At 39.5% G+C, this 22,892-nt stretch overlaps 1 protein-coding gene across 2 annotated transcripts in view; it reads right to left on the bottom strand.

The window, feature by feature from the left end:
* The window catches only part of faf1 (Fas (TNFRSF6) associated factor 1), an 84,003-nt gene that overhangs the window by 17,063 nt on the left and 44,048 nt on the right, over positions 1 to 22,892 (bottom strand). For both annotated transcript variants that reach the window (XM_037769111.1, XM_037769112.1), the window contains 7 exons: positions 19,070 to 19,165; positions 18,251 to 18,374; positions 18,078 to 18,141; positions 17,901 to 17,982; positions 11,106 to 11,260; positions 5,143 to 5,279; positions 4,955 to 5,043 (listed from right to left, as the gene is read on the bottom strand). In XM_037769111.1, the coding sequence (XP_037625039.1) occupies positions 4,955 to 5,043; positions 5,143 to 5,279; positions 11,106 to 11,260; positions 17,901 to 17,982; positions 18,078 to 18,141; positions 18,251 to 18,374; positions 19,070 to 19,165 (747 nt within the window). The remainder of the gene's footprint in view (positions 1 to 4,954; positions 5,044 to 5,142; positions 5,280 to 11,105; positions 11,261 to 17,900; positions 17,983 to 18,077; positions 18,142 to 18,250; positions 18,375 to 19,069; positions 19,166 to 22,892) is intronic.

Below are 22,892 nucleotides of genomic sequence, written 5' to 3'. Positions count from 1 at the left end.
CACAGCCATTAGTTTTCCATTTTCTGAAGGCCCATGCTGTGTGCCAGCCCGGATATGGCAAAGTAAGCTTATTGTGATGATCAGAGGGCTACTGAGCAGCTAAGCAGTGGCTAAGCAAAAAGGACAGTGTGTATTGTTGTATTCAATCAGGAAATGCAAAGGATACATTTGTGCTTTTGCCCCGCATAATAGATGAACATTGAAAGGAAACTGTAAAAGAATGGTAGAGAGGGACAAAAGCATCAAAAGTGGCCACCTTCAATAGACGGACCCCGAGTCACGCAAACACGTCGCACAGCAGTTCACGTCTGAAACTCACTTTGTGCTGCTGTAATGTGTTTTCAAATGCACCATCTGCCTTGAGTGACCTAACGCGCATGAGAGGCATGATGTTAATCTAGCATGTATCTGCTCAGACACTGTGATTTTTAAAGATCTTATCTTTGGAGGAAAAAAGAAACAGATTTTCCACATCTATATCTCGGCTAGTCATCAAGTTGGCTTGTCTTATAGTGGTGCTAATACATTCCTATTTTAGTGGTCAGAAGTCAGAAATGCAAGCTGTCACACATTTAATGTTTGCTCACACAAGAAATAAAACAAACTGGTTTTTGCAACACTTATATTGTTGTTGCATGCGTGGCTTGGAGCTACTTTAATTGGGGCAAATTGTATATGTAAATATTAGGACTGTCGAAGCTAACGCGATTATGACTCGATCAGTTGACAGCCCTAGTAATTATTTGTTTTTGGGCAACATTTCACAGCAAGAAGGTCCAGATTTGAATCTCAGCTCAGGTCCTTTCTGTGGACCTTACATGATTCTCAGATCCTCCCTGAGTGCTTCAGTTTACTCCAATAGCAAAAGACATGCATGTTTGGTGCTCTTGACCACAACTGATCATTGGTTGGTTTTGGCTGCTCTTCACATGAAAAGCATGTGAAATGACCTGAGCTGAAAATAGCCCGTGATGCAGACAGACGCAAACCACAAAACCTGCAGTGAGTCGTCCGTTACTAACTTCTAAGCTAAAACACAGACAACCAAAGGAATGACTGGCGAGTCAGTAAGGTTGGTTGAAGGCACAATGTGGCCGTCCAGCTGTTCCGTTTCCAGACAGACACAAAAGTCACTGTCAAAGTGGAATGTCTGGGTTGGCTGGATGTCTGTGTTCGTGTCTGAGTTTGTCTTTGGAAAGGTGAGATGGAAAAGGGGTGAAAAAGGGAAAGAAGAAAGAGGGAAGGGAGCTAGGGAGAGAGGGAACGCCTCGGAGCTGCTACAGTGAAGATGGGATTAGTCCAGTGTCAAGGCTGACTTCACCTTGGAGATGAGATAGGTCCTGTCAGATACAGGATATAATAAAATCCTGTGGTTATTGGTACTAATCATGAATAATCACACTGGAACATTACGCTTTCAACATCACTTATATTATCTGTCTTTTTTTGACATTTCCACAAGCTATTTCCTTCTGGCAGGCCATGCCTGGGTAATTATCTCACTTTAATACCTTTCAGAACAGCTTTACTAAACTCTTATCATATGGTTATTCTGATTTCTTATTTCTCTGACAGATCTCAAGCCAGTTGTTGCAATGGTTATACTATTTTGTGCAGATACCATAAAAAAAAAAGACAAAAATCAAATCTTGTAAGAAAAGAAACATGCACAATCATTTCCAAAACTATTTTCTGTGGCAGTTAGCCATCTATGTAGAACTTAATTTCGGGTTTTCAAGTTGACATAAAGTGGTTTTCAAGTTGAAGCATGCGTGCTAGCTATGTTATAACAATTGCAAAATATAATTACTCAATAAGGTCACTATGCAAACTTAAAGTTGCTAAATGCAAGATTGGGAGCATTTCTATTGCCTTCGCACGGCTCTCATCATGGCGACAGCTGAGCCGACGGCTTGTAGCTAATGGTGTTAACAGCGAAAACAACAGCAACACTGCTGACACAGCTAACAGTGTTTACCTGAGAGGGAACCGGAGGGTGGGTGCTACGCTTCCACGGTAGCGCTGTCTGAGAGCAGTACAGAGCTGTGGCCATGAGCTAGCCAGTGGGGCACGCTCACATGCACAAACATGCACTAAAAGCACACGCGTGGCCGGCCTGGCTTTGTCAACAAAGCAAGGAGAATCTTTGATTACAACACACACAGTGGGAGACTTCATTCTCTGCTCAGGTTGACATTACTCCTCTATATCTTTACATAGCAAATAGTTGTTTGGTGCTATATTAATGCTCTGAATATCATATAGAGCACCTTTAAACTTTTTTTTATTGTCACATACATGAAATTTGACCCATCCTAAGCATTTTAGGAGCAGTGGGCTGCTGTAAAGCGCCCAGGGAGGAACTTGTGTCTTGCTTAAGGACACTTCGACATGTGGACAGGACGAGCTGGGGATCGAACCGCTAACCTTGTGGTTAAAGGACGACCAGTTCTGATTCCTGAGCCACAGCAGCTCAACAATGTAAGGTAGTGAACCAAATCAGTCCTCCAGTGTGAATAGGGCTAGGCATTGTATGTCAATACTTTTTTTGGTACCAAGCAAAATGTGTCTGTAGCACAGAGTATCGGAAACTATCAAGTAGTGAAAGCTGGAATAGAAAGTCTGCTCAAATTCTCTTTCTTGCTTGTGTTTAGACGACATTTAATATTTGAGAACTTACATGTTAACTGAAAATTGGGTTTTGCAGAAAAACATGCTTATCTTTATCAAATAATAAGATATTGACAAAAGTATCCTTTTGGTATCTGGCACCTACATTGAAAAAAATCTAATGATACCCAGCCTTAGTGTGAACCTACAATACACTTCATGATTAACAGTCTGATCTGACACATGGACATATTCTGAATACCTCATGTCGCTTCTTGTCATTAATTGAACTGTGACAAATCCAAAAATGAGGCCAAAGCATTGTAGCAAAAATAACCACACAAAGTGAAGAGCTGTAACTCAACACTCAGTAACCCACCTGAGGAAGACTAACCCTCAGGGTGTGTGTGACAATCACGGTTCCCATAACTGAAATGCTATGACTATCCCATTAGCATTGTTGGAGAGGCTGTATGGTTGACTGACTGTTTAACTGTTAAAATCTTAATATAGTTTGACATCTGTCATCTGTAGATACAGTAGTTAATAAAGTGTCACAACAATGTTAGTGAGAGGCTGACAGAGGAGTGTGGGAAAAAGAGAGACTATTTCACAGATGACTACAGCTGAACTACATGAATCTCTGTATATCTTATTAAAAAACATACTTTAAAAAACTACAAAGAGACTGTATATTCTGTGTTATTGCTAATTCCTAAACCTTAAGTTATTAAAATGAAAGAGAAAAAGAGAGCTTTACTCTAATAGGCAGCTGACTGAAAACCTGTCTGGACAAACACACATAGTGTGTCATTCATTCTCTTGTTTGATGTCGCTGAGTAAACACATCAGTAAATGGTTAAGAGGGTCAGGTGAAAGTCTTTAACAGTGAGGGGACCTCCCTGTCATACTGTCCCAGATTCCCGTCTATGACATGAAAAGACTCCCACCACTATTCCCTCACTTTCTTGTGTGGAGTGTATCCCTCAATGGTGTTTGTCCCCTTTCTATTGGAGTAAAAGAGGTAGACGACAGACACAGAGCAGCACACAGAGTCTGAGTCCTGTACCTATTCAAAAACCAAAGACTGTAGTTGGTACATTAAACTAGAACTAAAGGGGAAAAGGTTAATTATTCTCTGCTCGTCATCACAAGAATGCCACAGTTTAACAAAGCCGTCTGATCTGTCTCAGCATGTTGGGATTTATCTGTTAAGCAGGGCGTAAAAGACTCAACTGTCTCACCGGGGCCTTTGAATGATGCTATAGTCATCAGCTATATCAAGGAAATTAAGATAATGATGGTTTGAATTGTTACTAAAGGTCTCAAATAGTGCTCAGCATTGACCGCCCTTTTTTCGTAATACAAGAGAACATTTCCAAAAGAGCCATCATGTTGGTCCGGTTTGAGACCGGGAGCAGACCACGGAGCAGTATGTAAGAGTAACATGTATTCCTTAAAAAAAGGTTAACATCATACGGACTTGAGGTTTCTACAGGAATATAAACCATTTGTTTCACAATCTTGTAACTTGTGGTGAGTCTACCTTGGATGGCTAAGACATTATGGCTAATAATCAAATCTGCGATTCAGAACATGAATGGGATTTTCACTTTCAGAACCTCACTGTTGAGCTCTACACACCCGAGCCATTGAGTCACCAATATGAAGATGAACAGATTACTTAATTTAAATGGAAAAAAAATACATCAGGCATGAGCAAGTCATATGTAGTTACTCACAGTTAGTAATCCAAAGCATTTTCTACACGTTTAAGAATCAGAACCTGACATTTGTGTTTCGCTGCAGTCACATGCGCCCTGATTGTACTCAAACCATAGTCTGCATATAAGAAGTGGATGTAGTCACCGTGACGTCACCCATTGGTTTGCGGACTGCCGTTTTGAAGCCTCGAATTCGGCCTTTTGGCCGTCGCCATCTTGCTTTTTTGCAACCAGAAGTGACACGAGAGGGTGGAGCCGAACGCTGAATAAGACATTTTTAGGCGACCAAAATGTTACAATTAACTTTCATGAATTGAAAACATACTGTGAAAGGGTTAAACTTGTAAGACGGAACACGGACAACTCCCAGGCCAGGGTAGTGACCTGTCACATCATGCTGTATTGAAGAAGACTTTAAACTAGCGATTGAGACCATAAACTCAAGTTTACAATGTTTACTGAGGTAATACATCAAGTGAGAAGTAGGGTCATTTTCTCATAGACTTTTTGCAACCAGAGGAGTCGCCCCCTGCTGGCTGTTAGAAAGAATGCAAGTTTAAGACACTTCAGCATTGGCTTCACTTCTCAGACCCGGAGATAGCCACTGACTGAAACCTTACCTCATCTTTGATGTCCTCTTGTTGTTGTGCTGTGAAGATCTCCATCGCTCCCATTAACCTCATCATCAGCTCGTCCACTGTCGTATTGCCTGAATATAAAACAGGGTGTCATTTCATCTTTGTGTTTTTACTTTAATTACAGACGAATAAATCTATGGTTGTTACACTATTAATAAAATCGTAATTACCTTGAATAACATTTAGAACTTCGTTGGATGTGCGTTTGCCCATGACTATAAGGAGCAGGGGGAACTGGTCTGTCTTGTATGTCCGTATAGTCTGTGTCACCACGCTGCCAAAGTGCCTCGTACACATGGTGAGTAGTCTGGAAGACAAGGAAATAATAATCCAATTCAGATTTATCATTTTATTCTATTCACTCACTTTATCACTTTTCTTGGAACTGAACACATATTTCAGAACCTGTAATTAAAAAAAATGCATGGACCATAAAGCAGACACATACATCCAAACCATTTTTACAACATATGGAAAAGGAGGCGTATACTCCAGCTTTTCCAACTGCAGTAGAGAAGAGAAATATACACAACTCGTGGCATTAAGGACTTTAAAACCAATTCTGCATTTTCTTATTCCATCAGAGTGACATGCTATCTCAATTGGAACCGTAGACGAATTAGTATTCCTCACCAGACACCCAGAATTGATAGGGCAAGAGAGGATTTCTTATTCCATTACAAAGACAGAACTTTTTAAATTAACATTTCAGAGAGGGAAAAGGGTAGCAGGCAGCCGGGGCGCCGCCAAGCTCCCTGTAAATGTCATAATATTAATGAATTGCTATAGACTGAATGCAAATATAGATTAGCTTTTTCTCCCGCCTTTTAATAAGATCTACTTTAATAACTGGTTGGTAAAATAGAGGAGTAATGGAATGGATGGAGGGACAGCGGGTCAGAGGGAGAAGATAGATGGGAGGTGTGCTGTCTGAGAGGGGGTGTAACTCATTAAAACATGAAGCCAAAGCTGAGGGAGCAACTTGCAGACTTCTCAAACTGTGAAATGTAGTACTTGAGTTCATTGTGGTGCTTTTTTAGAGTAATAATTCGTACCAGTACATGCTGAAAATATGGATGAAAGATGTGAAATCTACAGCTCAAAGCAGACTTTAAGATGTTTTAGGAATACTGTATGACTCACACACTTTTCAAAATGTTGAACTCTGAGTGACCCACGTCTTGCAATGAAGAAGTCGGGTACCCTTAAATCCTACTGATCATTTTGTCCTGACATTTGTCCCTGTTCAGACCTCGACCCAGGCAGACCATAACAATAGCCCACAGGGAAACTCTAACCTGTAATGAAAGGCCGTGGAACAATGGACACCAACTTGAAGGGTAACTCAATCTTAAATCTCCCATCAAACACAAGCCAACCTGCTTTGCTTTCTATCTAAAAACTAAGGAAGTCATTCTAACGCAGTGAAAAATCATCATCACAACATGAAAACTGCTGTAACCAGGATATGAAGCACTTGTAAATCCACCTATAAACAAGTATGGACACAGCTAGGTCTGTCCTTAAACAAAGAAATTAGTCGACTAACACTCATACGATTTTGTTGACTAATCGATTAGCTGATTTAATCGTCAGATCTGTGAAAAAAATGACTAATCTATTTTTTAGACATTGACTTTTTTTCATGTCTGTGACATATTCAACAGATATATACATTGAAAGTGTAGTAATGTTGCTGGTATGATGTCAATATACTGTCAAAAGAACATTTTCGCTGTGTATCTCGCGTGGAAAAAGTCTCTAGAAGAGCTGACACGCAGCCGAGCCGCGCTGCTCACAAGGGCAGTGTGGCTGCTCTAACCTGTTAACATGGGCACCGACATTGAAAGCAAGAGGTTCTGCGACGCAAACGCGCTGCTCACGTTCCCAGTGTGTCTCGGCTGTAAGACCGAAATGACCGATTAGTCGACTAATTGACTAAGAGGGGACAGCCCTAGACACAACACTGAGGGGCAGGTGGAAGTCAAGCTACTGCAGAACTGAGGTGAATAGTTCAGCACAGTCTTATGAGTCATAACATAACATGGTGAAGAATGTAGCCTACTCTGTACCAGACCTTTAAAGTCCTTTAGGGGTAACTAAATGTAGAGGAAACACCTGCGTGGAACTAGCAGCTAACTGCTCCGATGGTTAATTTGACTGACAGCTTCTAATTTGTCACCAATCACCATCTGCATCTCTCACTGCACATCCAGACAGCTAAAATAGTTAATGTTTCCCTGGACTGTCAAGTCACATTTCTTCACATCAACGCGGTGCGTGAGGATGCGAGTAGACTGGTAAGACCTGACATTTGCTCCGCTGAGCAGCTGATGAGTCAGGGCCAGTACAGTAGCACTGCAGGGAACGTTTTTGCCAGCCACCTGTACGGGAGTTATGTCTGGGAACCGGATGCTCTCATTGCTCACTGTGTCATACACACTTTGTTTCAGAGCAAACATGGACATGTTTTGATTTGAAAATGACATTTTGTTCTCCCTCTCAACCAGTTATGTTTTCAGGTAGGAGGATGTCAAAAGGAGAAGTCAAGTGTAAAGAACAAGCTTGCGTGTTGGTTTGTGCTCTTAGCAGTTACTTACACTCGAAGGTCATTAACAATAACAAGAACACCTGTGGTTCTGAGTCGTTGTCATAGTATTGTGTCAGGCCCTTGTATGATCTCTACAAAAGAATTAGCAAGATGATCGTCACTTTAGTTTACTTTTTAGAGATGCCTTGTACAGATATGTTAGCATGGAGTAAAATGTGTAATAGATTTGAGGAAGCACACTGATAAAATGATCTACTTTCAGTGTGTTTATCTACTTATAGTTTCAATATTTGCCATGTGCAATGATTATACAGCGCCTGTACGATATATCAGATTCATTCCCCATGGGTGACAATTACACTGGCATCCAATCAGCAGAACTGCATTTATGCATAATTAATCATTTAACTGAGAGGCCTGTGAGAATACAGAGCGAAGCAACAGGCACATTCCAATATCAGCAGGTTCAACACACGCACAATCTCACTCAGGATACCTTTCTAACAGCCTGTGTGATTGATGCCAATCACCAGTCACTTTGGATCAACCAGAGAGCGTGAGAATGCAGAGCAGAAGTGTGTTTGTGTGTGAGCGAGTGTGCACATGTGCATGCATGCGTTAGCAGCAAAGCTGTGACTGGCTGTGTGTGATGAAAAGCTCCAGATGTTGCCTACCTTTTAATGTGCAATAAAAAGGCTCAGCTGGGGCAAAAAGCAAAAGGAGGCCAATGGGAGAGAAAGGAGAGCGGAATGAGGGAAGGAGGGAATTTCCTTAAAAGAAATAATGGCGGGGTGAGGTCAGGGCGAGTCTTTCTTAAATGGCCGCTACCAGAGGGCAGGCTTAACACTGGAGGCTCTGGGGAGAGGGAGAGGGTTGAGGTGGCGGGATAAAGAGAAAGGAAATAAAGAGAGATGGAAGGATCAGGAAGGAAAAGATGTAGCAGAAAGATGAGGGGAAGTAGGAGAGAACCCTGGGCACTAAAAATGTCACGAAACCAGAAATTTAGTAGTCGATACCAATACCAGTGAAATTCCACCATCCTCAATACCCAATTCGATACCACGATAAAAAACAAAAAATTAAATCCCGTGTAACTCTTTTATTGCCGTTTGCACACTGCTTTTTGTGAATTTATTACTAATCTCTGATGATTTGCCTCAAGTTTCTTGCCAAAGTAAAAAATGTTTACAAGATTACATATGAACACATCACGACAACATTATAATTTACCTTCGCCCAATACTCATTTTTACAGAATAGAGCTTGAACGCATCATAATGTAACTCAAATCAACCTCTGTTAACGTTAACGTCACATTTTCAGAATTTGGCATCAACTTGGCACTGAAGTATTGGTTCTTGTGACATCCCTACTGGGCACAATGTTAATGAGCAAACCCATTCATACCCTCAGCAGGTCCACCTTTACCTCCACCTCTCCACAGCTCAAAACTTAAACCAACAGAGGATCTGATCGTCTATCAAACATTGCAGACTAAATTTATTTTCCATTGTTTACTATCCAGATAAAAATATCCATCCTAGTAGCAGGATAAACAGGTGTCGCACAGACCTGCCAGTTGCCAACACAGACTGCTGGAGCTGCACCAAAACATCGAGCGTAAATGGAGAGATAGAGATGTTTGGACTCCGAGGGAGTCCTTCGTCTCCCACTGACCCTCTATTCAGACAGCTTAGTCAAGATTGCCCAATCAGGGGCCTCACCATGCAAACACAACGCCTTTTGTTAGCATGCAACCTCCGAGCTTCAAAAAGAGAATGAAGTAGGGGAGAGAATGAGAAGACAGAGATGCAGGGTGTGAGCAATGGAGTGAGAGTTGAATGCCAGCAATTAAGGAGATGCCCACACTAATACGAATAGATTTGAAAACGCTGTTTATGTGTCAAATGAGGTTCCATCCACACTAACGTTTTAGATCATTTTCTAAAAGCTCACTGTGTTCACACTGGGATGACAAAACACAGATCTTATCTGCAGTCTTTGCTGGCTTTAAATTTTAATAACTATAAGTGACGGGGTGGGGCAGAGCACTAATTAAAACTACGTTAACCTCCTCTGATAGAAAAACAATGATACTAGAACATGTTAGTAACAGCTTCTTTAACAGGGTATTCTGACAGTTTGCAGAGCACACAATCAAGTTGCTCTCCTTCTGAAATGCATTGAATATCCTCTTTATTAGATACAACTCAGTATGCAAACAGTCCACTCCTCCAGACAGTAAGTCACACATAAATAAAACATAAGGATTAAGCATGCAGTCAGGGCTTAGAGGTTCAGTTATTGCTCTACTTTAACTTTACAGTTGGCGAAATGCAATACTAAACACGGTATGGTTATGATGGCTGCCAGGATCTCTGAGAGCTCCAGAGAATTAAATAGTTAAAGGGCAATTCATTTCTTTAAATTTATTGTTTTTGTCATCATTACGATCGTCAAAACAGTTTTCTCACTAGATTCATGATGAGACTCAGACCAGGGAATACCGCTGGATTCAGCTTTATTACAGAATCCACGTGTTATTGCATTTTGAGATATGGGGTTTATATAGCTAAATATAAATACAAAATCTATTACTAAATATAAACTAGACTTGTTTAAACCTTCTTGAGCACTCATGTAGCAATGTTTCATGGAGCTTAAAACTGTTAAAACTGAAAATGACCTGGTACTACAGTTGTTGTAGCAGCAGGAGCTGACACAACGACAGGAAAACTTGATACTACAATGCAATCCAACACTAGAGCACCACAAATTACAGCTGTAAAATATTACTCAAGTTGAATCCATACTTGTCTGGCAACAAAAGTTAAAGCTCACAAGTGTCACACAAAAGTAGTACTATTGTTGTTACTCACAGTAAATGTTTACAGGTGTAAATACTTTTGTGTCTGCCCCATGTAAGTGTAACAAATAAAATGGACACAGAAGTTTATTTTTATTTCAGTCAAATATAATAAATTCTAAGCATTATGGTTTTACTGTATACAACATGGTTAGGGTGTGACATTATTCATTTATTGATACATTACTTAAGTCATATCGTACAATTAGTAAACAAAAGAATGTATTGAAATACCAAAGGGATATAAGTATGTGTTGGGAATCTGGTGTGTGAATTTATTTTGTTAATTTAATTATTTCATTTATTTATATTTCTTTATTATTATGATTGTTATTATTATCAATATTTAGTTTTTACATTTTTAAATAAAAATGTATTACAATTTGTATTTTATTTTTGTAATTTCTATTTATTTATTCATTTTTGTTTTTCCATTTTATTTTATTAAATACTATTTTTTCGCCTACCTTGTTTTTGAATACTTAGTTGTTTTTTTAGGTTGTTTCTTAAGGAAACAATAAAAAGCATGATTCAAAATCAAAAAAAAAAAGAATGCATTGAACTAAAGTTGTGTCTTCATTCATACCACAACTGCAAAATTGAGTAAAGCCAGCAAGATGCACAGAGATAAGGGTACACAACACAACATGACATAACTGATCAATCCTGCAGCTCTATGACCAGCAAGTCACTTGAAAATAATCAAACTGTGGTACCTGGCTTTGTTAGCTTCTTTAGTGACATCCCAGGCCCATGTGATGAAGTTCTGGCTCAGGTAGGAGACAATGGAGTCAGCGCACATCATTTGGGAGCAGAAGACGTTGCCGAGGACACTGTCGTCATTGTGGAGGTAGATGGCCAGCAGCTTTCTCTGTGGAGAGGAGCAGGAAAGAACAGAGGAATATAGGGTTTGAGCTAATGAAAGGAAAAATATGAGCAAAATATTCAACTGATTCCCTTTAGACTTTTGTCTTGCTGAAGTGAACACACATTTTTATTTTCATTGGAAGTTTTTTCAGTGTTGGGGGAAACAAAACAATAAATAGTATTAGTTGGCTTTTAGTAGATGGGTACACAGTTTTTGTTACGTTTTAAGAAAAGAGACTTTACAGATTACAAGTTGGATGACCAACTATAACACAAACACCTCACACCGCCAAAAATCTTTAATCTGCCTCTGAAATGATAAAATTGAAATGAAATCCATTGCTCTCAGATCTGTGCTGATCTGTCAGACATGTTTGGTGTGTCTCATCACTGCAGAGACATTTCCACATTACATGACCATAAAGTGACATGAGGGACCACTGGGTGCAGAGCCAGCATGACTTCTGCAGACCACAGCAAGGCCACAACTGGCAAAAAAAAGCAAATACCACACGAAATCAAATGGAGAGCGGTGTAAATAAAACTTCTCTTGGAGGCGACGAAAGATATGGAGAAAACAAAACAGACAAATCACTCTATTTATTTTACACCAAATGCCAGCAGCCTGTTCAGGTTAGTGGCGTCAGGGCCAGACAATATTGACGAAGCTCCAAATCCAAGGATATTGACACCATCATATAAGCCTGGCAGATTCTCCCTACTGACAATCTAATTAAAAAACAAACACACCCACAAACATTAAAGGTTCCAGGGGACAATGTTGGAAATAATGCTCTCTAAATTACATGTCACTTCTCTTGCTATATAAGAACAAATAAGAAAAACTCTCAGTCGCCGCTTAGTTCATTTTCAACCGCGGCTGTGGAGGGGGAGTCAAAAGGTCTGTTTCTCAGGAGCGGTAATCTAGGCTACGTACGCCAAAAAGCAAAAAATCTACACAGGGCGTAAAAACGTGAAGGGAAGTGAAAGGAGAAGTTGTGCTATACTGTGGCCTGTGTAGAATGGGAATGGGAGAGCACTGCTGTGTTTGCTCAACGATTAGTGCTTTAGAATAATCTCCAGGGCTCCTAGAGAGAAGGAGCTGGGGACTCATTCATTGGGCCGATTCAACGGTCTGAAAAGATTAAACACTCATGCTGAGAAGACAAGCAAATTCAGTCTTGAGAGAGGAATGAGTGTGAGGGGAGGGAGAGATTTACAACATGAGAAAAAAAAACCTGATACACGCTCAAACACACATGCGCAGATGCACAAACTTTACCGCGCGGTAAAGTGAAGGGACTCGCACTCACACACATGCATGCTCAATTAGAGCAAGTGTAAAGACTAATCAAAGTGGGCATTTTTTCGCCAACTGAACTCCTTCATCTTAGTTAAACTGTCCGTACCCCTCTGTTCCCTCTCCGCTTTCAAGTCAGATCCTTTGTATTGCCTGTCTGAGCGGGGAGGAGCAAATCCCTCAGTTCAGCTAAATTACTAGGTCCAACCTGAGCTAGATAGTGACCCCATAGCCCTTCCTCACACCTGTTCACCTAAATCTGAGCTCGCTTTGTGAGAGTGTGAGAGACTAGAGATTTCAAGCAATAAACAGTGTTCCCATTGAGTCAGCTTGAGCCTCTGACTGTATAATCAATGTTCCTCTTACTCTGAAGGTAGATCAATAGAGAGTTTGAGTCATCGCCACATTCAATACAAAATATAGAATTTTTCATCCAGATTTTCAATGCCAATATTTTTCTAGTGAAACAAAACCTCATTTGCTTGAGCTGAGTATTTTGTATTGTGGTGTGTTGTTCACCTAAATGAGGCCTCTGGAAAAATTAGTAACTGTGATCGATAAAACAGATTCACTATTTACTGCAGTGTACTGTAGCTAGCTGCCATCCTGGATTTTGTTTGTATCCCCATGAATTAAAGTAAAGTACAGCCAAGCTGAACTGGACAAAGTCAACCATGAAATATGTGGTGTTTGCCTCTGTCATAGCTCTAATAGTTGCCTTCTAGTCTGCTTAATTCAATTTAGTCCTAAACATTGATGCTTAAATTGATTAATACCCTTTTGCTTCAGATCATTCCTGCTCTTTGATTTAAGTGACTTCTGGTTCACGTATCAAAACGCTTTCAGCTCTTGGTCTGCTCCCAGTATTGACCTGAAAAAAACCTTCCTATTCAGCCAGGCCTGTGATTAAGAATGTTTATTATTTTAATCATTTATTTTATTGTATTTAAGTTGTAAAATTTGATTCTATTTTACTGTTATTTTACTAATCTAGTTTTTCCTTCACACTGTTTTACTACTATTACTGTTATTATAGCTTTTATTTCTATTTTCTTATATTTGTATAATTTTACTGTCTCATGCATTCATCTCTAATTATCAAATTGTTAAATTGCTAAATTGTTTGGTCTTTTCTGTTGTTTTCACAGCCCACACTTTGAACTGCACTAACATGTATGAAAGGTGCTTTACAAATATAATTTGATTGATTGATTGATACGTTAAAATTAAAATGAATAATTAATAAAACCTTCAAGGTCTGGGTGCAGCTTACAAAAAATACTGATAGCAACAGTGTGAAATGCAATACTGGAATAAAAAAGTTAATATCATTAATAACATCTGGAGGTTACATTTTCGCAAATTATTTAAAAAGTAAAGTAAAATTTCTATCTGAAACAGCATAGATATCACTATATTTTAAGTGTGAATGAAAACAGCAACATTCACAGATAAAGCATGCACAATGTTACGGCATTATCAGATATGTTATAAGGGATAATCCAAGATGATTCATACAATTACTAAAAAAACAGCAGGACACAGAGGTTATTAACCTCCTACACTTTTAACTTTACTGGTCAGTCAATTATCCCACATACTATTGTCACTTACCAGACATCAATGTACAATATGAGTAGTAGTGATATTTTGGGAAAATGCATTCTTTAAATGGAAGCTTTGTCCCTGTACTATATTCTTCAACATTACGATAGAGTTTATTACAGTTAAATAGTTAATGTAGTTGTCATATAGTTCATTATAATTGGAAATAGGGCTTGGTAATTATCAATATTATATCAATATCGTGATATGAGACTAGATATCGTCTTAGATTTTGGATTTTCGTAATATCGTAATATAGCTTAAGTGCTGTCTTTTCCTGGTTTTAAAGGCTGTGTTACAGTAAAGTGATTAACTTATTAACTTATCAGACTATCTTAGTTGTTCTATTATTTGCCTTTACACACTTAGTCATTATACCCACATTACTGATGATTATTTATCTAAACTCCACGGTCATGGAGGAAAAATATATTTATCTTTCTAAAAATGTTTCCCAATAAAGTACTGATCACATGATGCAACCTAAACACATAGGCTGCATCTGAAATCACTCCACTATATTTACTTTTAGCATTTTATTTGAGCGTCTAGCAGAAATACAGCGCCTATAGCATGACACTACTTATTGCTAAAAAAATAAAAAAACACAATGCAACCAAACTAATCCCCCTCCCCACTAACCACAAAGTGTCACTCTACCTGAAGCCACATTCACAGCTCTGGGGGGGTACTCTGCATTTAAGGGAAAGCTAGTATTAATATGACCATATTGTCTCATATCGCACTAATACAGAAACACAATACACAGTATACATATCGGAAGCCTCTTTGTGGGAACTTGAAGGGGAACTCTAGGGCTCAAGTGGTATCTTTTTCCTGACAGACAGCTAATGGTTTAATCAAAGGCCTGTCTTCTGCGGATGATATTTGTATCACATCAAGAAGAGGCTTTTTTAAGCAAAGACAGGTATGTTTAACAGAGGAGACCAGTAAGTGAGATACAGACATAGACAGAAAGGTAAAGAGGGAAGGAAGGATAGAGAAGTCCAGATAGTGATTGTTCTACAGATGGCAGGCTCAGTCTGGAAAAGCAAACACTTCAAAATGAAGAGCTCAAATGACTGATCTAATGACCTTGAACACACAGTGGGAAAACACATTCAGATCGATGACCAGCCACACAGGAAGCTCTCCACAGCCTGCTGAAAACACATTACGTCTTTATAACAGAAACTGCACCACATTCTGAACTGAAGTGTGATTAAACTAACCACATATTCATACCTTCGTTTCCTGCTTTTTTTTTTACTAACACTCCACATTGATATAACCCTTAATCCATCTATTTATGCATGAGAGTAATCATTTCAGGTGCAGTCAATAAACCATGACTGAGTGCTGCTTGTGATTTACATCCCGAGATCTGATAGATAAACGTACATCTATATGCCGTTCTGATTCAGCGCTGCTCTTTCCTCTCGACTCTGCGAGGCTATTGCCGGGTTTTAAAGCGGATACTTGGCAGTGATAAATCCATGAACTCCCCTCTCCGGCGAGGCTATGAATTTTGATGTGTCTTTGTGTGTGGCAGACAGGAGAGAGGAGTGGAGAGCGGAGGTAGAGTGGGGTTAGAGTGATTAACCACTGCGTTGATGGGGATTTAGCGAGGATCGTGGTTAGTGATGGGTGGCCTATCTCTCTGTACGCTCTGACTAACCACTGATCCCCAAGAGGGTTCAGCTCAGCCCAGCTCAGCTCTGCAGCCCAAAGCATTTTCATTAAGGATGGATTGAGTCTATCTCAACAGTCCCCCAACACACACCTTCAGAAACACTTCATCAAATGTAGTGTTTTGCTTAGTGATTAGCCTCTCCCAGGCTTTGAGAGAGTGAGACTGATTCCTCTGTTTATAAACCCGCCGAGTAGCCCCCTTCAGTCAAATCTGCCCTGTTCCAATATCCCCTTAATGAAGTGGGCTTTTTCTACGACGCAAAACACAAAAACTCGATTCCCTTTTCAAATGGAAGCAAAGAGCAAAGGATGGGATGGCTGGTTGGATGGAAGAAGGGACGGCGTAGTCGCGCACATATGCTACTGTGTAATGAAACCGTCAAAAGCAGCATGTTTTGGCCTGTCGTCTAGGACGCTTGTGACAAAACAGGACAAACACAGAGCAGATCAAATAGCTTCTGTTTTCATGCAAAAATCTTTGCACGTATCCAGCTTCCCTAAAGCCACTCTAACCACGGCACAGTTGGCAGACTAAGTCGAGCTCACCCAGAATAAAACAAAATACAGTGAAAATGAATACTATTTCGCCACTGCGCTGTGTAGAGCACAGCGGTACAGTACAGAGTGTGTGAACACCAGGGAGACGTCGGCCATATTGTGCTGGCTTAGGAGAGGAGATCAGCTGGGAAGCAGGCGAGACGCCAAGCTTCTCTTTAGGTTTTTTATTTCTCTGTTTATTTCACACTCTCTCCATCTCGTACCCTTATCCTGCAACCTTTCATGCCTTTATTACGCTCTTTCTTCTCACTAGGTTTGTTCCTCTGACTTTTCACTTTTTGCACCCTCCACCTTCTCTGTTTTGCGCCCCTACTATCATCTATTCCATCCCTCCCTCCCTCTCTGTGTGCCTGGTGATCTGAACCCCCCTAACATCTTGCTGTGTCCTCACAGTCTAATAAGGCTCTAATCCACACAAGCTGTCAGTTGATACAAGCATCCTTAAAAGGACAAAAGCCAAAAAACAAGCGGGGAAAGTGGACAGCTAAAAATAAGCCTCAGCTGTCAGGGTGAAAATTTGACGTGGGGTTTTGACGAAATGATATCAATGTGGCTATAAAGCCTTCCCCACACAGCATGACACAGGGGGTAGATAAATAACAGTAAACACTGTATGAGAAAGGACTTCAACTTTGAATTAAAGTAAGTTTAATTAATGCCAACACACTGCAAATGAACGTCATGTAAGGTTGCATGAGAAGGAGCAGTTTTTACTGTTAATGTCAATCATATGCATGTTGGTTAGATTTATTTTGTTCCTCTTTGTCAGTTCAGTTTGTGATTGGCATTCAGGGCTCCTACACAATCCATTTAAAAATTCCATAATTTTCAAGACTCAAATTGCCAGATTTTGCAGTAGATTTTTCAGACCATATTAGACATCTGAGTACAAATAGCGAGATGTTTATTAAATGGTTTTAAAATCCCACTGTTAACACGTATGTTCCAAAATCCCTGACAAGGTACCCCACTCACTATTATATTCCATCTGCATTGTGTGTGTTTAGAGAGCTTTTGCTGAACTAATATAATATAATATAATATCTCTACTCACTGGTCCTCATGATCCATTCTACAGTTTACTGCAGCCTGGACTGCAGACTAGGCATTTACTGAAACTGGTTATAATACTTGCATTCCCACCAGCTCAGTAATGAAGGAGAAGATATTAGAAACGCAGCATCTCCCTTGACAGATAGAGAATGAATAATATCTCGCTCAGTCTGTTTTCCTCTATGTTGTCTTAAGCAAAGAAAACTGCTAAAAAAAAAAGCAGCGGCTGGTCGACACCAAGCAGGGATGACATCAGTGCTAAAAGGACAAGCCAACACTGGTAACACCAGTGTCTCGTATCTCACACAGCCAAAATTAAAAGTGTTTAAAAATATAAAAGGGACAAAGAAAAACAGGATTTTGTTACCCAATATAGTATCTTAATAAATTAAAAAACCGTCCTATGAGGCACCAAAGAGCCAATCAGTGTACTTACATCTCTGGCTTTGCCATAGAAGGCCTCTTGAGACGCTGCCTCCAAAGTCCCAATGAAGAACATTGGGTGGGTCTCTCCATACCTAAAGGACACATAAAACAAACAGTTCATTATCACACTGTTACTGCTTTTGACGTCCCTTAAATGAAAACAAGAAGCACCTGACGCTTAACTCACCTTGAAGAAAATTCGGCAGTAAAGTGCAGTAAGGCATCAGCTTCGTTCTCACTATTCTCTGGCACTGTAAGGGGAGAACAAATATTTTATGGTCAAGCATTTAATACAGTACGTACTGGAGCTAAAATTAAGAGCTCAAATCTAACGTTATTAAGCTGCTCAACTGTACTCACTCATAGGTGCTTTCCGACAGGTAGAGGCGCCCATTCCAAACATCTCTGAATCGTCCACACCAAACTCTGACGCATCCTCAAAATCATCCCCCTCGCTGTCGCTGACCATATGGACATCTGCACACTGTAAACATTCATTTCCAGACATATTTCAACAGAAGTAATTGACAGAAGCATTTTGTTACCATGTTTGTAGAGTTAGCATTGATAAACAGTAGGGGTGGGATACGATATTATTACGATTCTTAAAACACAAGATTTTAAACATATTGCGATAAGATATATTGCGATATATTACGATATATTACCTTTTTTTTCAACTGCAAATTATGCAGTTTGTCAACATCTGTTGTATCTAATAAGATACAGTTTTCACTCTGTTCATTCAGAGTTTTCATTCACATATCTTGAGGTCAGAGGTCAAGGGACCCCTTTGAAAATGGCCATGCCAAAACTTGGAGCGTAATTTAGCCTTCTTTAGGACAAGCTAACATGACATTGTTGGTACCAAGACTGAGCCTGCTACAACCTCTGAAAGACAGTCAGATTGTTAATAGGTTAGAGGTTAATAGTTTATATAATAGAAGATTAATACTTAACTTTTGTGTATCAATACAATATTGCAACACAAAACATTGCTATACTATGCCACATCGATTTTTCCACCACCCCTAATACAGTGTCCTAGGAGAAAGCAATCCACAGAAACGTGTGTGTGTGTGTGTGTGTGTGTGTGTGTGTGTGTGTGTGTGTGTGTGTGTGTGTGTGTGTGTGTGTGTGTGTGTGTGTGTGTGTGTGTGTGTGTGTGTGTGTGTATACCTCTTCTGTGGGTTCCTGGGAATTGGCTGGTGAGGACCTTCGACAAACACTGAGGTGATGGCAAGGATAGCTGATCCCAGAGACAGCTAGCGTCATCTAAAAACAGAAAACATAATGAGAGAGTGATTAAGTCTAGTCTAACAAGCAAAGTCAACCAGTTGTGTGAGAACTTAAGACAATATGTAATGGGGGTTGGAATCACCAGAGGCCCCACAATCGATATTATCACAATACTTAAGTCACGATGTTATTGCGATTTTAAACATTTCGCTATATGCTCAGTATTGCGATAAGATATATTGCGATTTATTACCTGTTTTCAACTGCAAACTATGCAGTTTGTCAACATCTGTTTTATCTAATACGATACAGTTTTCTCTCTGTTCATCTCAGAGCTTTCATTCACATATCTTGAGGTCAGAGGTCAATGGAATCCTTTGAAAATGACCATGGCAGTTTTTCCTCACCAAAATTTAGCTTGACTTTGGAGCGATATTTAGCGCTCTTCCCAACCAATTGATTCCTTAGGTTCCTTTAGGTTTTATATGATACCAGTATCTTCACTCTAGCTTTAATACTGAGCCCACTACGACCTTTGAAATACAGAATGGCGGCCGGGCCCGCCGGCGGGCCGTCAGATTGTTATGATAAAAGATCGATACTTGATGTCCGTGTATCGATTCAATATTGCCACCAAAATATCACGATACTGTGAAGTATCAATTTCCCCCCCAACCCTAATGTGATTACTGCCCCATTCTTAGTCCGCTCAAAGTGACCATCAAGTTAAATTGAGTCCTATCTGTTCATCAGGGGTGTGATGCCAAAGACAAGACAAAACAAAACAAACCTCACAACTGACTCTCAAGCTGTACATCATAGTACCTCCCTTCTCAAATATCATGAGATACTTTATGACTTTCACACCCCGGCTTGCTCATCTTTCTAATCAGGTGAGAAGCTTGATGAGGTTTCTGTACACCTGCAGTAAGCCGTTAGTGTGATGGAGGTTTGTAGTAAGCGAACACCTGACTAATGAGCTCCCAAATCCAAAGCCAGGACTGTAAATGTCAGCATTCAACAGGGACTCATTACAGCTGGTGTCTCCTAGCTAAGACCCCGAGGGACGTCAACAATACACGCAAGGCAGTTGCAGGATGTATTGCGAAACTAAAGATACTCGCTATTTAAAAAGTGGTAGGCCAGATTTAAGATTGATTCCCATTGTGGAACAATGTGGAAACAAAATACAACTTCAAACAATGAAAAACATGAAGACACGTGTTCATTCCTGTCATCAGTGACCACTGAGAGCACGACTGGTAACAATCAAACCGTGACTTATAGCCTGAATGTAGTGAAACTTGTCACAATAATGCAACAATATATTCACTGGCGTACTAATTGTTGGGAGTAGAGCAGAAAGCCCAGATGCAAATACTTTTCTGGGAGAGTGAACTTCTAAACAACAGGGCCGAGGCAGGCTGGGTGTGATAAGAGGCAGCGACGCTGCTCGTCCCCTGCAGGGATCCTGTGATCTGCTCCATTGTCGGGTGCTAAGACACACAAAGAGCAGCTGGACATGGTTGAATCAGGAGACGATTACATGCAACGCCAATTGAGTCTGAAAAGGGCTACACAGACCGCAGGGAGTTTCTCTCTCTCTCTGTCTCTATTAAAATAGAGTGGTTCCTCATGCTGGCCTCAGCTTCTATAGTAGCAGAGAACAGTGTAACCACTGGAGCTTGTCAGCAACATGGACTTACCAGTGAGTACCACTGATAAGAACCAACATATCTGACAAAGTGCAACACGGTCTATTATTTTCTATCTTTTCACACAACCTAATCTTTTCTATGTTAGAAAGTACGTGCAGCTAGAAGACCAAATATTTGCACAAAAAACATCTGGACAGTTGTGGCTGAGCTACACGCGTGACTAAGTGAAACTAGTGTTGGGCAACATGCCAACATAAATAAATATAAATGTGTCTACTGTTATAGATTTTGATCGTTTATGTATATGTCACAGTATCTATCCCATTCAGAACCAGCTGTGGAAAGTAACTAATTTACTCAAGTGCTGTACTTAAGTACTATTGTGAGGTATCTGTACTTTACTTGAGTATTTCCAATTCAGGCTACTTTATTTCTACTCCAATACATCTCGGAGGTAAATATTGTACTTTTTACTCCACTACATTTATACACAACTATAGTTGCTTTGCAGATTCATATTACTAATATCAAATATAATCAACTAATAAATGATGGTGTATTGTTATAGATTAAACAACTACCCAGCTGTATATAAAGTAGTTAAAATGAGCTCCACCTTTACCAGCTGCAACATTAAAGTGATGAACACATTAATGCATCAATAACTATAACACAATAATTTGATATACAGTATATTATTCTGCATAATGAGTACTTTTGGTACTCTAAGTATATTTTGATGCTGATACTTTTGTATTTTTACTTAAGTAATAGTTTTAATGCAGGACTTTTACTTGGAACAGTATTTCTTCACTGTGGTATTAGTACTTTTACTGCAGTAAAACATCTGAGTACTTCTTCAAACACTGCTCAGAACTATGGGTGTATAAGACCATAGTGGGTTAATAAACAATGAGGATGAGGACTGCTTTACGGTAAGATTTACATTTTTTGTGATTTTTGTATCAATGTGATGAAGCACCTTGATTTGTTAAGGGGGTTGTTTTGTTTTTAAACTAAAAACAGACATACCGGACTGGTTTTTGTATCCATAAACAGTTTCTTAATAGATTTTTCAGAAAATATACTGTATCACCGTTGCGGAAAAGTGCTTTTATCCAGTCAGCCTGGTCTGTCAGAGGTTCAAGAGAGTGGAAAATAATATAATTCCAATTCACATCAGACAACTAAACACTTTTATATATTTCAGTAACCAATTAAAACAATGGATGATTAATACATACACATGTCAGCACTAAGCTCTCTTTTTGCTTCTTCTATCTATATGTCCTGCTTGTCTGCAATGTTGTTAAACATGTAGAAATGGCACTACTGCTTCGACTGCTTTTAACAACTGTGTGTCCTTTTCCAACATTTAAACTGCATGCCCTTTAATGTTTTATTTTGATGTATTTTAGGAAGCCTTTTGTAACATCTTGGACTGGGAAGTGTATTCTTTTAATTTGCAATGTCCCTTCTCAAATAAACTAAAATCAAGATGTAGATTGTTATTGTGACATAAAATTACATATACCGTGATGGAGGGTTACTGTATATTCATAATGCTCATCCCGAGGGTGCGACCGTGTTCTTTGTCCCTTAGATGTGATTTTTCGTACATAAATTCAGATTTGAAATTCTATCAATTGTTTACATAAAGATTTTTTTCCTGATCTAAGATAATGAACTCTATCTCACTGATCCCCAGGAGAGGAACAACCATTTTACAATTTAGGGATATACTGATTAACCACTGTGTCTTAAATTCCCACCAGCTCAGTAACCAAGGAGAAGATATGAGAAAGGCAGAATCTCCCCAGACAGTTGGAGAATGAATAATATCCTGATGAGTGTTCCTCCTCCATGTTGTCTTAAGAAAAGAAAAACTGCTCAAAAAAAGCAGTGGCTGAACCGCCATGCAATGTTGAAACTACACAAACAAAGAATGACATCACAGCTAAAAGGGACAAGCCAACAGTGAAACACATAACTAGGGCTGCAACTAACTATTATTTTATTTAGAGGAGTAAAGAAACCAGAAAATATTCACATTTAAGAAGCTGGAATCAGAGAATTTTTAGCTTTTTTTTTTCTTAAATTACACA

Source organism: Sebastes umbrosus, chromosome 5 (assembly GCF_015220745.1).
Source record: "Sebastes umbrosus isolate fSebUmb1 chromosome 5, fSebUmb1.pri, whole genome shotgun sequence".
Taxonomy (NCBI): domain Eukaryota; kingdom Metazoa; phylum Chordata; class Actinopteri; order Perciformes; family Sebastidae; genus Sebastes; species Sebastes umbrosus.
This window is presented reverse-complemented; position numbering and strand designations above follow the sequence as displayed.